Source organism: Eriocheir sinensis, chromosome 9 (assembly GCF_024679095.1).
Source record: "Eriocheir sinensis breed Jianghai 21 chromosome 9, ASM2467909v1, whole genome shotgun sequence".
Taxonomy (NCBI): domain Eukaryota; kingdom Metazoa; phylum Arthropoda; class Malacostraca; order Decapoda; family Varunidae; genus Eriocheir; species Eriocheir sinensis.
This window is the reverse complement of record NC_066517.1, coordinates 7,815,858-7,835,857: the sequence shown is the minus strand read 5'-3', so window position 1 is coordinate 7,835,857 and position 20,000 is coordinate 7,815,858. Positions and strand designations below refer to the sequence as shown.

At 59.9% G+C, this 20,000-nt stretch overlaps 5 protein-coding genes across 20 annotated transcripts in view; 4 read left to right on the top strand and 1 right to left on the bottom strand.

The window, feature by feature from the left end:
• LOC126995883 (histone H2A-like) overlaps positions 1-20,000 on the top strand; it is a 74,193-nt gene that overhangs the window by 17,556 nt on the left and 36,637 nt on the right. The gene's annotated exons all lie outside the window — the stretch shown is intronic.
• LOC126995885 (histone H2A-like) overlaps positions 1-20,000 on the top strand; it is a 59,986-nt gene that overhangs the window by 3,604 nt on the left and 36,382 nt on the right. The window lies entirely within an intron of this gene.
• The window catches only part of LOC126995882 (histone H2A-like), a 54,473-nt gene that overhangs the window by 26,504 nt on the left and 7,969 nt on the right, over positions 1-20,000 (top strand).
• Positions 12,364-12,851, bottom strand: LOC126995890 (histone H2B). Its single transcript, XM_050855790.1, has one exon. It carries the CDS (start codon positions 12,794-12,796, stop codon positions 12,425-12,427), a length of 372 nt encoding a protein of 123 aa, XP_050711747.1. The 5' UTR covers positions 12,797-12,851; the 3' UTR covers positions 12,364-12,424.
• Positions 19,281-20,000, top strand: part of LOC126995881 (histone H2A-like) — an 806-nt gene continuing 86 nt past the window's right edge. Inside the window, exon 1 of the mRNA XM_050855779.1 lies at positions 19,281-20,000. This exon is cut by the window's right edge and continues 86 nt beyond it. Within this exon, the coding sequence (XP_050711736.1) occupies positions 19,418-20,000 (583 nt within the window). The 5' untranslated portion in view covers positions 19,281-19,417.

Sequence of the window (20,000 nt, the reverse complement as noted above, 5' to 3'; positions counted from 1 at the left end):
AGTTAGTTAGTTAGTTAGTTAGCTTGTTTCTTTGTTTGTTTGTTTGTTTGTTTGTTTGTATGTTTGCTATTTAGCTTGTTATTTTGTTTGTTTGGTAGCTAGCTACCTTGTTTGTTTGTTTGTTAGTTAGTTAGTTAGTTAGTTAGTTAGTTAGTTAGTTTGTTTGCTAGTTAGCTTGTTATTTTGTTTGTTTGCTAGCTAGCTACCTTGTTTGTTTGCTAGCTAGCTAGTTTGTTTGTTTGTTTGTTTGTTTGTTTATTTGTTTGTTTGTTTGTTTGTTTGTTTGCTAGCTAGCTTGTTTGCTTGCTTGCTAGCTAGCTAGTTTGTTTGTTTGTTTGTTTGTTTGTTTGTTTGTTTGTTTGTTTGTTTGTTTGTTTGTTTGTTTGTTTGTTTGTTTGTTTGTTTGTTTGTTTGCTTGCTAGCTAGCTTGTTTGATTGCTTGCTAGCTAGCTAGTGAGTTTGTTTGTTTGTTTGTTTGCTAGCTAGCTAGTTTGTCTTTTAGTTTGTTAGCTAGCTAGTTTTGTGTTTGTCTGTTAGCTAGCCCGTTCGCTTTAATTGGCAGGCAGGCAGGCAGGCAGGCAGGCAGGCAGGCACACCTATTTACATGCCGGCACACCTACTTTCATAGAAACGTATTTGCAGCCTTTTAGTCATCCACCTGTCTACTGTTGGGCATGTAGACGCTTGCCCAGGGTTCCGGCGGGCTACTCGGTGGCGGGGCTGTTTCAACGTATCTGAAAAAGCGGGTCCAGTAAGAGAGGGCGCAACGTTATGATGAGGACGACAACGAGAAACAAGAAGAAGAAGAAGAAGAAGAAGAAGAAGAAGAAGAAGAAGAAGAAGAAGAAGAAGAAGAAGAAGAAGAAGAAGAAGAAGAAGAAGAAGAAGAAGGAGGAGGAGGAGGAGGAGGAGGAGGAGGAGGAGGAGGAGGAGGGGGAGGAGGGAGGAGGGAGAGGGAGATTCCCACTTCCTCAGCCTTTCCCTTTCAAGTTCGTTCTGAGCCTGTCCCTCACCCTCTAACCCTACCCTTGCTTTCCTATACACTCCTGCACATTCCAAGAGACAATAGAAGGAGTGGATCAAGAAGGGGAGGCTTCTTTCTCTCTGTCTATATATTTGCCGTCTTTCTCATTATTGCTTTCTTTCTCTTTTTCTCCTCCTTTTTTTCTTTCTTAACCTTTCTATGTCATTCTTCCTCTCTTTCTTTTCCTGTTCCCGTCCAGACGTCGCTTTGTTTTGTCTATGTATTTACCAATATAGTTTCTCTCTCTCTCTCTCTCTCTCTCTCTCTCTCTCTCTCTCTCTCTCTCTCTCTTTTCATAAATATCCTGTTACTGATTTTACAAAGAATTGACAGGGACAGGGGAAATTATGGCAAAATGATGTTTCCGTAAGAACTGAAACAAACAAATTGGAGCTTACTAGTGGCAAATGAGGTGGATGGGGAGCAGTGGGCGGAGGTGTGAACCATCATTAGGCAGGAGGGTGGGAGGTAAAAGATGGGATTGAGGAAACAAACAAACTAGTGTCAAATGAGGTGGATGGGGAGCAGTGGGCGGAGGTGTGAACCATCATTAGGCAGGGGGGAGGGAGGGAGGGAGGGAGGAAACAGAAAGAAAGAAAGAAAGAAAATATAACTGAAGTAAAAAGTGTGCTACTATTCTCTTAGTGAATAAGAATGTGGACCTCAAAGAGGTCCGGGGTGGGTGGGTTAGGTCGGGCTCGCTCAGGCAGCGGCATTAACCACCGAAGCCGTACAGGGTGCGGCCCTGGCGTTTGAGGGCGTACACCACGTCCATGGCGGTGACGGTCTTGCGCTTGGCGTGCTCAGTGTAGGTGACGGCATCCCTGATGACGTTCTCCAGGAACACCTTGAGCACACCACGGGTCTCTTCGTAGATGAGCCCGGAGATGCGCTTCACACCGCCACGGCGCGCCAGACGACGGATGGCCGGCTTGGTGATGCCCTGGATGTTGTCCCGAAGAACCTTGCGGTGACGCTTGGCGCCTCCCTTTCCGAGTCCCTTGCCTCCCTTGCCGCGGCCAGTCATGGTTCAGGTGGGTAGCTCAACAGTGGAGTGAGTGTTGGGTTGTTGGTGGTGGTGGTGGTGGGTTTTTGAGGGTTGTTAGCCCTCGCGGGCTATGTGCCATAGGCTGGCCCGCCTCTCTCTTGGATCTCTCTAAGCCACGGACGCGTCACGCCCAGAAACGCCAGTGCCGCACCCAACACGGCCCCAATGGCCAGCGCGCAGCGTACCATGAGCGACCGACAAAACCCCACTCCAGGTCCCGAGGATTGAAAGGTGTGAATAATTGAAATTAAGGAAGTCAGAGGGCGACAGTGGTTTGTACGTATATTTGGCAGAGTGGATGGTTTGAGAAGTACTCCGTATAGCGGAGGGACCTTTAGATGGGGTCCAGCCCTGATAGTCGGAGGGAGGCGAGCGGAACGGAGGGGATTCTATGAGGGTAAAAGGTGGCACAGTAAGATAACAGAAGGAAGAGACCTTTGTACAGCAAAGGGATCATTTGTTTAAAGTGGGTCATTCGAACCACGCAAGTAAAGTGGGAGGCAGTAGAAACAGACCTTTTTGGTGGGGTCCAGCCACAGGTGGTGAGCGGAACGGAGGGGATTGCATGAGACCGAAAGATTGAACAGTAAGTGACAGTTGGAAGAGTCCTTTGTATAGCAAAGGGATCATTTGTTTAAAGTGGGTCATTCGAACCACGCAAGTATAGTCGAAGGTGTTGAGAGAAAAAAAAAAAAAAAAAAAAAAAAATAATAATAATAATAATAATAATAATAATAATAATAATAATAATAATAATAAATAAAATAAAAATTAAGAAAATAGATAAAATAAAAAATAAATAAATAAATAAATAAATAAATAAATAAAAAATAAATAAATAAATAATAATGATAATAATAATAATAATAATAATAATAATAATAATAATAATAATAATAATAATAATAATAATAGTAAAAAAAAAAAAAAAAAAAAAAAAAAAAAAAAAAATTATAATAATAATAATAATAGTAATAATAAAATTAAATAAATACATAAATAAATAAGTAAATAATAAAATAAAATCTAAATAACTAAGTAAATAACTAAATAAAAATAAATAAGTAAATAAATAGATAGGTAAAAATAAAAATAACTGACTAAAAAAAAAAAAAAAAAAAAAAAGGAAGTCATACTGTATCGTCGTTTACCGTGGAGGCTCTCTGTCTGAGGAACCTCGTGAGTGTCCTGAGGTCGTCCGTCAGGGACGGTACCTTCCGTGCTGCAGGTGTTCTCTCTCCGCAAGGGGTGTAACCCCTCCTGGCCGCCATCGTCCTTAGCGGGCCTGTCTGCGCACAGTCCAGGAGGTAGTGGACGAGGGGGTCGTCCGCATCCTCCAGGCAGTGCAGACACAACTCGCCCTCGTAGTCCGCTATGAGGGAGCGAACGGTCGGGTAGCCGAGTCGCAGTCTGTGGATCATTACCCTATCCCTCCTCGCTAAGGAGGAGGGGAGGGAACGGTCTCGTAGCCGGTGGCGTTGGCGTACAATGAAGGGACGCTGAGGTTGCCTCAGCGTCCTTCACCAGCGCGAGCGCGCGCCTTCCTGTGGTCCTCTTCGCTGTGCGTTTTAGCTGTTGTAAGCTAACAGGGACCTCGATCGCGATCCGGTCCTGGTCCAGCGCCTGCTTGGCTGCTGCATCCGCCGCCTCGTTGCCCGGGACACCCACGTGACTGGGTATCCAGGCGAACGTCACGGCTCGCTCGTCGCGTCGCAGGCGTGCCAGGGTGTCTAGTCTCATAGTCACCAGTCTGGTGTTGTCACGTACCCTGTCTCGTCTGAGCGTCTGGAGTGCTGTCATCGAGTCAGTGTAAACGTTGATGTCCTTGTTGTCGGTGCGTAGGGCGTGCTGGAGCGCTGTCAGGAGTGCCACTAGCTCTGCCTGAAGGGTAGAGCAGTGGTCGCCGGTCCGCCAACCGTGTGTCTCCTCGCCGCTCACGAAGGCCGCCGCTGTTCTGCCTCTCTCGGTCAACGGATCCGTCCGTGTAGTATACACTTGCCCCATCCGAAGATGTGCGGGCAAGGGTTCCTCTTGCGTGGGCGAGTAAGGTCTCGCGTGAGCACTGCTGCTTGCTGAAAGGCAGGGGTTCCATGTGGAAGCGAGCCACATCCGCAGCCCATGGCGGCGGGTCGACGTAGCCCTCTGCCTTCTCATCCGGTCCTCTTCCTGCCAGGTCCACGTCCGGGAGTGAGAGTCGGGTCGCTCTCGCCATCCCTCGTGCCCACGTCCTGTCGGTGAAAAGCCTGGAATCATGTGCTAGAGAGGTTAGTAACCTCCGTCTCGCAGGGTGTCGGACAGTCTGACGACTGTTTTGGCTGCCCACGCGGCTGTCATCTGTTCGATCCGGAGCATCAGGGAGGGAGCTCAGCCTCTGCTCGTAGAGCCTCGAGCTTCGTCCACCTGGGCGCTCTGAGGATATGCCGCAGCGCGTCGTTCTGGCACCTCTCGAGAGAAGTCGCGACGCTGTCTGAGAGGGACACCATCGCCACCGCCGCGTAGTCCGCGAGGGTACGGACGGCCTGTACGTAATACAGTTTAAGGACTCGGTGCGTCGCCCCCGCTCGTGGTCGTCATCCTCCGCATCACGGTGAGCCTGCACTTCATACTACTCTTCAGGTACTCAGCCTCCTTCGAGAAGGTGAGCCTGTGGTCGATCCACACTCCAAGGTACTGGTACGCTGTGCACCACTCGAGTCGTACACCCTGTATCCTCAGGCTCTGCTCAGGCGTCGGGCCGAGGACCGACATCGCCCTCGACTTCCCGGCTGAAACCGAGAGACCCAGGTCTCTGCAGGCAGCGGTGACTGAGTCGAGGGCCTTCTGTGCCCATGAGAGCCTGTTGCCTCTACCTACGGCGACTAACGCGAGGTCGTCGGCGTAGCTGAGTAGGGTGACGTTGCGTCCTAGCGGAAGCCTAGCAAGGGCTTCCATGAGGGCGTTGAAAAGCGTTGGGCTGAGGACGCCCCTTTGCGGGTGCCGTTCTCGAAGCCCTGCTTGCTGGAGACGTGGCCCTGGAACCTTACCTTTGCTGTGCGGTCGCGAAGGTAGTCGTGTGCCCAACTGAGGAGCCGCCCTGACACACCTTTTGCCGCAAGAGCATCAGCAATGGCAGTGGGCGAGGCCAGCTCGAAGGCCTTCTAGGTCGAGGAAGACCACAACAGCCGGCTGGTTGTTGATCGTGGACAGAAGGGAGGCCATGCTGTCAGCAGCACTCTTCCCCTCTGTGAACCCGTACACGTTGTGATGGGGCGGGCCCATTTGCCACTGTAGGCGAGTCAGTACCATTCTCTCAGCTGTCTTGGCAGCACAGCTGATGAGAGAGATGGGCCGTGTCTTGCCTGGGTCCTGGGTTTCGGCACCGGGTGGACGAGTGCCGCCTTCCAACGGACTGGAAGGCGACCCGCCTCCCAGGAGGCGTTGATGAGGCCAGAAGGGCGCTCACCAGCCGACCCCATGTTGCGTAACATGGAGTAGGTAATACCATCCTCGCCGGGCGCGGTGTCTTTGCTTCTCTTCTCTGCTCTCTTCAGTTCTTCTCTCGTAAAGAGTGGGTCGGTGACTGCAGGCCGGGCCTCCGCACGCCGGATGCGGGCCAGCCTGCCTTGTAGTAGCTCCTGCTGCTTTCGTTGCACTTCTTGGGGGAGGTTGCCTGCGGATGCGCGGTCCGCGTACGAACGGATGAGCCTGTTGGCTTCTTCCTTCGGGGTGGGATGTGCGGCAGGCCTGCGAGGTCTCCTCCGTTGCCCGCCGGAGGCATGACCAGAGCGTGAGGCTGGTGCGCGAGCCGAAGCTCACACCAGCTCAGCCACTTGGTCTCCTCTCCCCTGGCAACCTGTCGGGCGTGGTCCACTGCTTCGCGAAGTAGCTGTAGAGTCGCCTGCGTGCGGTCCCTGCGAAAGCGCTTGCGGAGGGTGTTGACTCGATGGTTCATCTCCGTGACTCGGGGGCTGCGGAACCATCCGTTCTTGGTAGGCGGTCTACGACCAACTGCCTTCGGGATGGCTCTGTCGGCGGCGTCGGTCAAAGCTGCAGCAAGGTCTCGGTCGAAGCGGTCTATGTCATCAGGCTGGCTGTAGTGAAGCCACCACTTAGCCACCTCTCTACGAAAGGTGGCCCAGTTGGCCCTGTCCAGCCGCCACCTGCTCGGCCCGGCCTCCCTCGGCGGGAGGGGGACATCGAGCGTCGTCAGAATCGCAAAATGGTCGCTCGTCAAGGTCGGGTGTAGTCGCCAGTCTGCTCCGTCGGCCAACGCGGAAGAAACTAACGTGAGGTCCAGGGCGTTGCCCTGGACGTGTGTCGGCTCACCTGTGTTTAGCAGCACGGCGCCCTCAAGATCCTGGAGCAGCGTTGCCAGATGCTGCCCTGCAGCGTTGGCGTTGCTCCTGGAACCCAGCACCTCGTGGTGGGCGTTGAAATCGCCTCCAACAAGGACGCTGGCCTCTCCGGCAAGAGTGAGGAGCTCAGTGAGGTCAAGCTCACGTCTCGGCTTGCTGTATACATTGTAGACTATGACCTCCGTCCCGTTAAGGAGGAGGGTGACGGCTTGGGTCTCGACACCCTCGCCGCAGTCTATGGGGCGTTCGACCACCCTATGGGGGATGGAGTTGCTGACCAAGATCAGGCAACCTACCCCCAGTCTCGTCCCTGATCGGGAGATGGTGAGCCGTGTATCCGGGAAAGCGGAGGTGGCAATCCCCCCTAACCAGCGTTTCCTGTAGGAGGCAAACACTTACTTCATCCTCGATGAGAGCGGCCTGGAGCAGAGTCTTGTTGGCGCGGAGTCCTCGGATGTTCCACTGTAAGAACCTCAGGCCTGGGCGGCCCGGAGGTCCTCCAGCATTGGGTTCTCCTCGTCCACGGAGTTCGTCGTCGGTCGCGTCTTCCTCGGCGTCCCTGGCGTCAAGGTCAGTAGGTCGGTCTCTGCTCTCTTCAGGACAGCGTCCGTCGCCGAGGTGCGATGGGCGCCCAGGGCTTGTAGCAGGTCGCAGTGCATTCTTGCCATCACTGCTTGCAGGCGCACCATCAGGTCGTGCAGGTCGAAGGTCGGAGCGGTGGGGCGATAGGTGACGGTCGCTTTCCTGGTGGAGTCTGGGCTGATCCAAAACGTCTTCAGCAACCCAGCGTCTAGACGGCCGGGCGCGCTCATCCTCCTCGAACGGCTGAGTGGCGGGGCGTCCTCCGTCCCGGTCGACGCACGCGTCTCCGCTCCGGCTGAGCTGAGGTGCTCCGTCTCTGTGGGCGTGCGCCGCTCCACTGGGGCGGGAGTGGGTCCCTCCGCCGTGGTTGCTGGTCGTCTCTTCTTCTTGTTGCGGTTCCTTCTGCGGCGGGGTGCGCTCCTGGCCGCAGTGGCTGCTGAGCGGGTAGCGGCGGATAGTCTTCCTCCGTCGGGGCGGGGCCGTGGTGGCGCCGTCATCTCCGTCTGGCCGTGGCCTCGCGGCTGGGACACTGGCCTCCTCTCCGTGGTTGGAAGTCGCCGCCTCCGCTCCGCGCACCTCCGCGACCACGCTGGGTGGCTCCCGCCGCAGTTGCAGCATCTTGGCGGAGGCCGGCTGGCCTCCTCCCGTCTGGCTCCGATACACACGATGGAGTCGTGGCTGCCCGCACACACCGCGCAGGTTAGCCGCGACCCGCGGCAGAGCCTGGCCACGTGGCCAAACTTCTGGCACTTGAAGCACCGCGTCGGCTCCTCTACGAAAGGCCGTACGCGGTACCTGCCGAGCCAGCCGAGTGACAAGTCCTTGGGAAGCGATTCCCGGTCCATGACCAGTTCCACGTTCCTCGTGGGTAGTCGTCGTCCTTCTCTCACGACATGGCAACGCCTGACGTGAGTCACTCCGCTGTCTGTTAGCTTCCTGATGTCCTCGGCATCGTACTCGAGGGGGTACCCCACAAGCACCCCCTTCACTCTCCTCGGTGCTTGATCCAGCCTCTGGAGGACAATGCCTCGAGGGCGACGAGCTACTACCTCCCTCGGAGTCAGGAGGAATGGCGTCGGGGTCTGGAGGTGCACAGCCGGCGCCGGGCGGCGCAGTGTCTCCAGGTGTCGCACCGCGAGGTAATCGCTGGTGCAGTCTCCCCTGTGCACTAGGCGGTACCGGGGGGGCCCCTCCGTGGGTCTCCTCCGATCCGCTTCCCGGGGGGCAGGAGCGACCTCCACGGCTCGCGTCTGCTGCCTCTTCCTCTGCTGGACGGTCTTCCTCTTCTCCTGCGTCACGAACTCGGGGTCGGCGCTGGTAGACGATTGGTCTGGCTCTTGGTCCGAGGACTCCGGGTCCGAGAGCAGCGGTAGGTCGTCGTTCTCCAGGAACCGCTTCCTGGGTGGCTTGTGGTCCTCTGGGGACCGGTCGGCCTTCCTCTTGGGCGTGTCCAAGGAGACGGCCTCTAGGGGGGCGACGGCAGACATGTCTGTCAGACAGTGTCTGTCATCCACTACACTTTCGCTGAAACAGGCACCTGACAGTGCACGAGCACTCGAAGCCACACACTGCAACAAACACTGCACTCAAGAGTCGCCTGAGTCTGAGACGCAGGCGAGCTGACGCACTGTACACAACACTACACTTTTCACTGAAGCACGCACCTAACAGTGCACGAGCACTCGAAGCCACACACTGCAACAAACACTGCACTCAAGAGTCGCCTGAGTCTGAGCCGCAGGCGAGCTGACGCACTGTACACAACACTGGGAGCGCGCTACACAGAGCACAACACGCTCAACTCTCTGCCCACACCCTGTGAATGGGCACGGCAAGAGAGCACACTACACAAGCGGCGCCTGATCCGGAGTCACAGGCTTGCTACCGCAACGTACACAACACCCGTGCGCAGAGCGCAACACACTCAAATCGGTGCCCTGCAAGAGAGCACCGCGGAGAAACGCAAAACACCCGAAAACACTAATCACTAATCACTAATCACAAGCACTTAAGGTAACACACGGAGCAGAGGCCCAAAAAAGGGCCCGCTAAAGCTGCACACAACAAACTCCACAAAGGGCAGGTACTCCTCAAGCTGGGTCAAGAGCTGGCTCTCCCAGCAGCAGCTCGATCGCTAGGAGGCGAGAGCTGTTGCTGGAGAAGGTCCGGGTGAGAAGCAGGTCCGCGCGCTGTGGAGGCCGGGGAGCGACGTGGGTTGTTGCTTTTTGCTTTAATAGTTTATTGGTAACCTTTACATAAGACATACAGAAAAATAAACATGAAAAATTACAAAAATAAGCGGTTACCAAAGCAGGCTCTAAACAAGCAGCCTGCCCGATGTACGATACATAGTTGGCACTAGTTACAATTGGACAAGATTACACATGGATGAAATGTCTTTTTATTCAGTGGTCACCGGCGTAGTAGCTTTCGAGCTCAGCGTCGGTGAGGTCTCTGTCTGCGTTGAGGAAGAGGTCGTCGTCCACGTCTCCGACGTCGACCTCGTCCTCCGAGACGTCTTCCTCCTCGTAAGTCGCCCACTCAACCTCCTGCCTGTGGTCGAAGTGACGTGGGGGGTTACCCAGTGGGCGGGCCGTGCGGATGGAGGCTGGGAGCGGCTTCCCTTCACGGAGTGTCCTCCTCACTAAGGGGAGGGCTGTCTCGTGCGGGATCCTCTCGAACCTAGCCTCCTCCTCTTGTTCAGTGAGGTGCTCGTAGCGGATCAGGAGATCCACCAACTCGCCCTCACTGAAATTGTAGGTCCGTGGGGTCTGGGTCGCCTGGCAGCTGCCGGGGGCCCCGCGGGGTGCTGGCTCCACTGCAGTCGCCGGCGCGTCCACCGTCTCGAGTGTCTGGTCCCTGGTCCTCTTTGTCTTCTTGCTGGCGGGTACATCTGGGGACACTACTGGGGTGTCACCAGCGGTCGCCGCAGCCGTCTCCGTTCTCGTCGGCCGTGGTGGGTCCACCTCCATCTCCCTAGCGGGAGACTTTGGTGTCGGGACGCTCAGTTCCGTGGGTCCCGTCCTCCTCTTCCGTCTGCGGCGCCTCCTCTTTCGTCCTTCACCGTGGGGTGGCGTCCTCTCCTCCGTGGGCGGCTGCCTTGGCCGCGCTGCTGCCGGGTCCGCCGAAGACGTCGTCCTCTGCAGCTTGGCTACCAGGATTCTCCGGAGTCGAGCGGGGCACCTGCGGTTCCAGGCATGGTGACGTGAACTGCAGTTGGGGCACACTGCCACCGGGCGATCCACGCCTTCCCTAAGTCGGAGAACGCAGTCCCTCGTGGAGTTGTCCCAGCTGCTCACTGCGCACAGCTCCTTCGTCCTGGTACACTGCCGCTGCCTGTGGCCGAAAGCCTGGCACTTGTAACAGCGCACAGGCTCCGGCACGTAGCGGCGGCAGGTAAAGCGTCCCCAGCATCCGAGGTCCAGCGAGGCGGGGACACGTCCCCGCAGCGTCAGCTGCACGCTCCGGGTGGGCAGGCGTCGTCCGTGGCCGGCGTTGTAGTGGCACCTCACTGCAGCTGCAACGCAGGGGTGCGCCAACACCGGGTCCAATGGGAGGTGGGTTGGGTATCCAAGCAGGACACCCTTCACCGCCGCCTCCTTTTTCTCCAGGGTGATGCCGCGGGTCCGTCCAGCAGCAATCTCGTCCAGGGTGGTGGCGTGGTCCCAGTCCCACGCACGGATGAGGAAGTCCCCCGCGCGGGAGACCGTCACCCGGAGTCGCAGCTTCCGCTCGTCCTCCATCCACCGAATGGCCTGGTAGTGGGTGCTGAAGTCCGAAGACACCAGCCTCCACTCCGGCAGGGGTCCGCTCGATCGGTCCTCCCCGCCGTCCTCGTGAAGCGTCCTCCTTCGGGCCCGCTTGCTCTGCACGCGGGTCCATCCGTCCCCGTCGTCAGGAGCAGACTCCGTGGGCCGCTTCCTTCTTGCCGCCATAGCAGAGGCGGGAGCTGAAAGCTCAACCGGGCCGTCTGCAGGGGCAAGTCAGGGAGAGCAGCAGTGAGGAGAGAGGGTCTGCACTCACTGCTGTCTGCGCTTGTTGCAGCGTTCGCTCTATATATGCAGAGCCAGAGGCGGCGGTGGTGGGTCTTTGGGCGATAGGCTGGCTCCTGCCGTCTACTTCCGGACGGCCCAGTGACGTTGGGTGAGCCTCCACACGGTACTAGGCTCTAGCATATGCAGACAGCTCCAAGAGACCCCTAAATTCCTCCAATAGGGCTAGATAGATGCACTGCCTGACGGGGGCGGGCAAGCGCGGGACTAGGAGGCGGCGCACGCGCAGGGCGCGGCGGACCACCGCTCCTCCCCCGGCCGCCAAAACTATAAAAACCAGAAACGGCTGGCAGACTCAACTGTTCTGTTCGTCCGTAGCCATGGCCCGTACCAAGCAGACTGCCAGGAAATCCACCGGTGGCAAGGCGCCCCGCAAGCAGCTGGCCACCAAGGCCGCTCGCAAGTCGGCCCCGGCCACCGGAGGAGTCAAGAAGCCTCACCGCTACAGGCCCGGGACCGTGGCCCTCCGTGAGATCCGCCGCTACCAGAAGAGCACCGAGCTCCTCATCAGGAAGCTGCCCTTCCAGCGTCTGGTGCGCGAGATCGCCCAGGATTTCAAGACCGATCTCCGCTTCCAGTCCTCTGCCGTCATGGCTCTGCAGGAAGCCTCCGAGGCCTACCTCGTCGGTCTCTTCGAGGACACCAACCTCTGCGCCATCCACGCCAAGCGTGTCACCATCATGCCAAAGGACATCCAGCTGGCCCGTCGCATTCGCGGCGAGCGTGCCTAAGCGTCTGAGTACTACAATCTGCTCACACTATATCTAGGCCCTTTTCAGGGCCAAAGTCACTTTCCGGGAGAGAGTTTAGACAGACACTGGGGCGGGCAGGGGGGGAGGAGGATCACTGGCTTGTTGCCTTTCCCACATATCCTTCTGCTTCATAATCTCATATCAATTGATTGGGGGGCTTTGATTTCTCTCTTAACTTATTTCAACTGGCGGGTGCACGAGTAGGGAATATGTGGGGACTACATGCAGGCAGGAAGACAGGAATTACCAGAACAAGTAAATAAATATAAGCGGAGGGGCGGAATCACTAACTACTGATGACGGCTGCTATGTAGGCATATAGCGCTCATCGAGATCCCCTGCAGCTAACAACAAACGACCGAGAGAAGCATTGGCGATTTCAAGCTTTGGTCGCGGTTTGGCGAGCACTGGCGGGACTCGGTCCGCTTATTGATGCCATGCATCCCTTGGTGGGTCAGCTCAGTGAGAGAGAGAGAGAGAGAGAGAGAGAGAGAGAGAGAGAGAGAGAGAGAGAGAGAGAGAGAGAGAGAGAGAGAGGGAGGGGGACTAACCGTCTTCGTTCTCTTTCGGGAAATAGTTTGTGGCTCCGATGGAGCCGGTTCTTTTCCAGTGCAAGCAAGTTGGTGGGTTGCTTATTTGGAGGAGGTGTACTTGGTGACGGCCTTGGTGCCTTCGGACACGGCGTGCTTGGCCAGCTCACCGGGCAGGAGGAGACGGACGGCCGTCTGGATCTCCCGACTGGTGATGGTGGAGCGCTTGTTGTAATGGGCCAGGCGAGAGGCCTCGGCGGCGATGCGCTCGAAGATGTCGTTCACGAAGGAGTTCATGATGGACATGGCCTTGGAGGAGACGCCGGTGTCGGGGTGGACCTGCTTGAGCACCTTGTAGATGTAGATCGAGTAGCTCTCCTTCCTCCTGCGCTTCTTCTTCTTGTCACCCTTGGCGATGGCCTTCTGGGCCTTGCCAGCCTTCTTGGCGGCCTTTCCTGATGCTTTGGGGGGCATGTCTGCTTCTTCGTTCCCAGACGGCGAGCGAATGTTGCCGGGCCGCACCTTCCTTCCTTTTAAGATTAACCCCTAAGAAGGGGAACGGGCCTTTGTCGACTACGACGGCCCGTCGCAGTCATGGCTGGGGCTATATATGTGCATACACGGCACGCCGCGCGCACGTGTGCAGGTACAGAAATACATACACGCGCACACACACGCCAATGTACGCACATATATAGATTGTTAACACCCCTTCCCACTAAGTGGGTTGGGGCACAGGCGCACCAGGCGTCCTGTAGCTGACTTAAAAATTCATTCACGCACATACTCACACACAAACACCCACACATACATACACGCTCTAACACGCCCATATATACAGAAGAGAGAGCCTACCTGGGCGGCTCATATGCCCGCACTAGGGCAGTAAGCGCCCTGTCGTCCAGGGCCCCCACCAAGGCTGGCGCTGAGAGCCCCTCCCGGTTTTGAAGCAGGTTGCGCGTCGCACCGCACTCGAGGAGGTAGTGGAGGAGCGGCTGGAGGACCTCCTCCTCGCAGTACGGGCACTCGACAGGGACAGGGTCATCCGGGTGAAGGACCGACGCACATTTGTAGCCGAGACGGAGGCGGCGGATGTTGGATGCCTCCCGTCTCGGCAGATTTGGCGGTAGCTGGCGGGCGCCGGTGTTAGTGGCCGCCGAGTACCAAAACGCGGACGGCGAGCCCGCAGCCAGGGCCTCCTCCAGCTCCCTGACGACCCCAGTAGCAGTTCGTGCGGCCATGGCCCTCTTCACTTGGGCAAGGCTAACCACAACAGGCCGCGTGACAGCAGGCAGGAGCGTTGCCTCAGCAGCAGCGCCGTCCGCCGCCTCGTTGCCTGCCACGCCCGAGTGGCTGGGCAACCAGTTAACTTTTACAGGGCGCCCCGCTCCTCTCAACTCGGCCAGCCTCGCAAGGATGGAGGTGAGGAGAGACACGTTGTCGCGCGGGGGGTCCTGTAGCAGAGAGCGGATGGCAGGGACTGAATCGCAGTGGATCAAGACAGGGCCCCGACCCCCTTCCACTGCATGATCCAGCGCCCCGCCAATGGCTGCCAGCTCAGCCTGGGTGGAGGAACAACCGTCTGGCAGACGGAAAACAGCAGTGACCCCACCGCACACAAAAGCAGCGCCGACAGCCCCCGTCTGGTGGTTGACGGAGCCGTCCGTGAAGTACACGGAGGCTCCAGGGTGCGCTGCTTCCCGCTCTCTGCTGTCAGCCTCCCTGGCCAACTCCAGAGGGGTGAGGAGGGCCTTCCTTTTGGCGAGCGGCCGTATGGTGGCTGTTAAGGCAGGCGGCTCCCACGGGGGGCGGGCAACGTAGGTGGGGTGGGGGGCGTCCACAGCCGTCACAAGGGCGTGGGGGAGTCCGCTATTGCGAATCGTGGCCGCCGCCACAGTCGCCCACGTTCTCTTGCGGAACAGGAGAGGGTCCTGCAGGAGGGCCTGCCCGACGGAGGCAGGCTGCTCCGCCCCCATGCATCTGAGCAGCGCCGCCAGATGCCCCACTGAGAGTTGGGTGACTCTCGCGGCGACGCTGCACACGCGTGCCTCCGCCCGGAGGCACACGCATTTCGTCCACATGGGGGCGCCAATGATGACGCGGAGGGCGGCGTTCTGAGCTGTCTCCAGCGGCCTAAGCGCCGCCGGACCCACCGTCAGCAGGCACGGCGTCCCATAATCAATACAGGACCGAACGCCCTGGATGTAGAAAGTCCGCAGGACCCTGTCCCCAGACCCACCCGCTGTTCTGGCAAGGGCCCTCATCACATTAGTGCGCCGCCGCACCTCGTCCCGCACACGGGCGATGTGCGGGCCAAAGGACAGGCTGGAGTCAACAGTGACCCCGAGGTACTTGTAAGTGTGCACCCACGGCACGGGCGTACCCTCGAGGTCGAAGGGCTCAGGAAGGTGGCCGTGGCGGAAGGCCATGGCCTTAGTCTTAGTCCTGTTGACGACCAGCCCTAGGGCGGCGCACGTCTGAGTCAGTCGGCGGAGGAGCTGGCGGGCGCAGGCCACCTGGTTGGGGCCCCACACCACCAGGGCCACATCGTCCGCATACGATAGGACTTTTGCGGTACCGCCCGTCGGAAGGGCCGCCAACTTCTCGACGAGCAGATTGAACAGCACGGGGCTCAGGACGCCACCCTGAGGCGTGCCGTTCTCAAAAGTCTCTATCGCGGACGTATGGCCCTGAAATCGGACGGCCGCTCTCCGTCCCTCCAGATAATGGCCCACCCACGCCAGCAGGCGGCCACGGACGCCCCGTTCAGCGAGAATGGAGAGCATGGCTGGGGCTGAGGCGAGCTCAAAAGCTTTCTCGAGGTCGAGAAATACCACCACCGCCCGTCTCCCCAAGACACCAGAGAGGAGGGTGGAGATGCAGTCCCTGGTGCCCCTGCCCCGGCGGAAGGCAAAGAGGTGGTGATGGAGGGGGCCCATCGCCCACTGAAGGCGCGGAAGCAGGACTCTCTCCATACACTTGCCGAGGCAGCTTAGGAGGGAGATCGGGCGATGTTGGAGCCCGTCTCCACTCTTGGGGATGGGAACGATGGTGGCCAGCTTCCAGGAGGCCGGCAGTGCTCCGAGCTCGAAGGACCTGTTGAAGAGTCCCAGAACCTCCGCCAGCATGTCCGGGCCAGCGTTCGCCAGGAAGGAGTAGGGGATCCTGTCGACCCCGGTGGCGGTGTCCTTCCTGGGGATGGCCCGCTCCAGCTCCCAGAGCTCTATAGGCGCGTCAGTGACATGCGCCTGTAGGCAGGCCTCCCTGAAGGCGGCCACTCTCCCAGGGTTCGCCTCCCTCAGCAGGTCGCGAGTGTGGGCCGGAAGCCGGGCGGAAGCAGCACGGGAGGAGAAGGTGGCAACGAGCCGCTCCGCCTCGGCCTGGGGCTGTGGGTGTAGAGCTGGGCGCGCAACGGCACCCCCGGCGACGGCCCTCAGCTTCCGCCAGAGGACTGCAGCGGACGTACAGCCGTCAAGTCCCTCGCACCACGCCAGCCAGTGCTCCTCCTGCACCCGGTCGGCGGTTTCCCTGGCGCGACGAACAGCAGCGCGCAGCAAGCCTCGCGTCGCCTCCGTGTTGACTCTCCTGTTAAGCTTACGGGCCTGGTTGACTCGGTGGTTCGCTTCCCTCACCTCCTCGGTATAGTACCACCTGTCACGGTGGACCACCGCCACAGGCCGGAGGAGGGGGATCGCCTCATCAGCAGCTGCTGTGAAGGCGTCAACCAGGCGCGCGTCCGCCGCCTCGAGGTCGTCGGGCCGGATGGTGGCGGCCAGACGACGGGCGACGGCCCCGCGGAACCGAGGCCAGTCAGCCCGGCGCAGGTTCCAGCGAGGAGGCCGCTGTGGTAACACAGGCGGCGGGACAGGGAGTGCAACAACGGAGGCGAAATGGTCGCTCGCGAGGTGCGGGTGGAGGGTCCACGTTGCGTCGACTGCAAGTGGCTGCGACACAAAGCTGAGGTCAAGGACGCCACCAGCCATGTGCGTGGGCACCCCGGTGTTAAGGAGCGCAACCCCAGGAACGTCCTCCAAGGCCGAGGCAAGGTGGCGCCCTGCGCGGTTCCTCCCCCTACTCCCCCACCTTTCATGGTGGGCGTTGAAATCACCCCCGATGAAGGTGGGTTCGTCATTAGCCAGGGAGAGGAGTTCAGTGTAGTCGGGCTCCGCCCGCGGCCCGCTGTACACGCAGTAGAACGCGACACACGCGCTCGGCAAGGTCACCTTGACTGCCAATACCTCCACACCGGCACCGCACAGCACGGGGCGATGCACTCGAGAACAGGGAAGTACATCCCTGACCAAGATACAACACCCACGCGCCGCACCGGCGACGGCAGGGAGGTAAAAGGCCCTGTAGCCCTTGAAGGGCACCGACTGGCCCTCCCGAAGGAGCGTCTCCTGTAATAGGATGACGTCAAAGCCGTCGGTGCCGATCGCAGCTCGCAGGAGGTTAACCTTGCCGCGCACGCCGCACACGTTCCACTGCAGAACACTTAGCGGTCGGTCGCCGAGGAGGTCCCCGGGGCGATCACAGGGGCCGCCGCGCGCGAGGCCGGCCCCCGGCGCTTCGGGGTCACAATGCCCTTGGGCTGCGGGATGCGGGAGCGGGTCGGAGCCGCCCGCACTGGGATGTGTGAGCGGGGCTTGGCGGTCTGGGACGCCTGGGCTGGCTGGGCCACCGAGACGGCAGGTGCCACTGCTGCCTGGGAGGGCGCGTCGACCTCCATGCGGGCCTCCGCCGCGGGAGGTGGAGCGTCCTCGCGGACAGGGGCCTGCACAGCTGGAGGCGCAGCAACTGGAGTTTGCAGCGGGGTGGCGGGAGACGCGACCGGACTGTCGATGGTGGGGAAACACTCCTCCACCGTCGCCTTCGCGATGACTCGCAGCGCCGCCTCGTCCGGTGTTAGCTTTAGGAGGCCGGTTAGCGCCAGAGCGAAGCTCGCCAGCATCCCCTCTAGTGCAGCCCTGGTGACCAGGACATGGCCGGGAGGAGGAACCAGGGGTGCAGCTGGCGCGATCACGGGGGGGCGCGGCCCGCGGTTCCTCCGACGCCTTACGCGCTGGGGGAGGGCCGGTGGAGGCACTGCGGGAGTGAGCTGCGTGGAGGGGACCGAGGCGGATGCCGGGCGTGGGGGAGGGGCTTGTGTTGAGGAGGAGGCCGGGTGGGGTTGCGTGGCGGGCGGTGGAGGAGGCGTGGCTGGCGGCGGCACAGCCGGAGCAGCGTTGCCGCGAGACGTGGCCGGTGGTGGGAGGGCCGGGAAGTGCTCCCGGGAGGCGAGCGTTGTCTGACCGGGTGGGGCAGGCCGACGCTGGGACCTCGAGCGGGAACGCCCGGTCCACGCCGGCCGAGAGGGGTTGTGAGCCGCACGCCACTCCTCCTGACGCTGGATTCCCCGATCCACTATGTTCAACCGGGAGGGGCAGCGCCGGCTCCATGCGTGGTGGTGCTGGCGGCAGTTGGGGCAGAGGGCGGTCACGCTCTCGCCGGCCTTGTATTTTGCAAGGCAGGCCTCCGTCATGTGCTGCCCCGAGCACATGCCGCACACTGCCTGGCGATTGCAGCGGGAGCGATGGTGGCCGTATTGCTGGCAGCGATAGCAACGGAGGGGCTCGGCGTTGAAGGGGCGCGTGTAAAATACGCCCCAGCTCCCCAGGTCGAGCATGCCTGGCAAGGGGCCCCTCACCGAGATGAGGACCTGCCTCGTGGCAAGGTTGTCTCGCGTCATACATCGCTCTGCCGTGACGACGCTCGGGTGGCGGAGGAGAGCCTTGAGAGGCATGGCAACCGGGTAAGTGGTCACCACCCCCTTGGTGGTTGCGTCGCCCATCAGCCGCAACTGCACCGCCTTGCCATGCACCGACGTGGTGTCCATGAGGGCACGGAGGGCTTCCTCGGAAGGCGGGGTGATCAGCACGCTGCCGTTCTCCAGGAAGCGCATCTGGAGGCGGAGCCCGAGCTCCTCCTCCAGGGCCTCCGCCAGGTCGAGGGCAGTCTCGAACCCCGGTGTTGGAGGGACGACAACCTTGGGGTTGGCAGGAGATGCAGCAGCGTGGCGGACAGCAGCCTGCTCGGGGTGCGAGACGGCACCGAGCAGGTTGGAATGGGCAGCAGCGGAGGCAGATGTAGGAGCAGCGGTGGAGGCAGTAGAGGTGGCAGCAGTGGGGGCAGTAGCAGTAGAACGGGGGAACGGCGTCGGGCGTGAGCCGCTGGGCAGGGTGGGGGTAGCGGAGGTGCCAAGTGGTGAACGGGAGCGGGGAGGCGAAGGTGGCGGAGGTGGGTGGGAGCGGTGGGTACGGTCACGCGCCCTTCCCACTACCACCCAATCCTCATCAGAAGAGTCGGGGAGTGGGATAAGGGCCGCCTCATCACTCTCACTCCCCGACTCAAGGCGTAGCTGCTTATCAGCTGGCGACTCGGAGTCAGAGCTCTCCGAGTCGCTAGCAGGGCGGACACGCTTGTCCGAGGACATCCTAGCAACAAGACAGCACTCGGGCTGGACCACAGCTAGACATTGAACAAAAAATAAAATAAAAAAGTAACAAAATCTAGCCTACGAGGAGCCGGCTTGCCTACGGCAGCGGAGGGCTAAAGCCTGCCCACCCTCTAAAGGGCTCGGCAGGTGCCGCTGTCGCCCCTTGCGGGTCTTGGGGGACCTAACACTAACCCTGGTTGTTCCTCTAACCACCCCTTTATCCTAAGGGGCCCCCTCGTGGCACTGCCCTCGGGGTTCGGCGTCGTACTAAACCAGGGTCTAAGGCTCAAACACACAAACAAAAGACAAAAAAAAGCACAAAAACAGAGCAGCAGGAAGGCTGCAGTCGCGTGTAACGAGCGACGCGTGACCAGTGACACGCAGACGGTGTACACTGGCACGGCAGAGCGCGGAGCAGGGTGAGGTGTGCAGCGCGGGGCAGGTAGGTGGAAGGCGCGTGGTAACGCTGGCAACTCCGGGGAGTGAGTAGCACGTAGTCAGGGAGCACTGACACGGCGACTCACAGCCTGGCAGTAGCAGAGCAGCTCAATCGCTCGCCCGCGAGAGCTGTTGCTAGAAGGTGGGGAAGAGGTGCACACGCTGCCAGGTCCGGGAAGCCAATGCCGGGCCGCCCCCGGATTCCCCCTTTATGGCGGCGCCGCTCCCTCGGGATCGCGGGGACGCGTGGCGGCACGCGCTCCCATTGGCAGGCTCGCCCGGCCGTCCCCGCCCTCCGATCCTGCGCTGCACTATATAGGGCGAAAAAGCCGCGAGCGGCAGGTATTCGCTCTCCGAGCCCACAGCAGAAGCGCAAGTCCACGCCCCCACCACTCACTGTCGACATGTCTGGACGCGGCAAGGGAGGAAAGGTGAAGGGGAAGTCAAAGTCCCGCTCCAGCCGTGCCGGCCTGCAGTTCCCCGTGGGCAGGATCCACCGTCTCCTGAGGAAGGGCAACTACGCCGAGCGCGTGGGCGCCGGCGCCCCCGTGTACCTGGCGGCCGTCATGGAGTACCTGGCCGCCGAGGTGCTCGAGCTGGCCGGCAACGCGGCCCGCGACAACAAGAAGACCCGCATCATCCCCCGCCACCTGCAGCTGGCCATCCGCAACGACGAGGAGCTGAACAAGCTCCTCTCCGGCGTCACCATTGCCCAGGGAGGTGTGCTGCCTAACATCCAGGCGGTGCTCCTGCCCAAGAAGACCG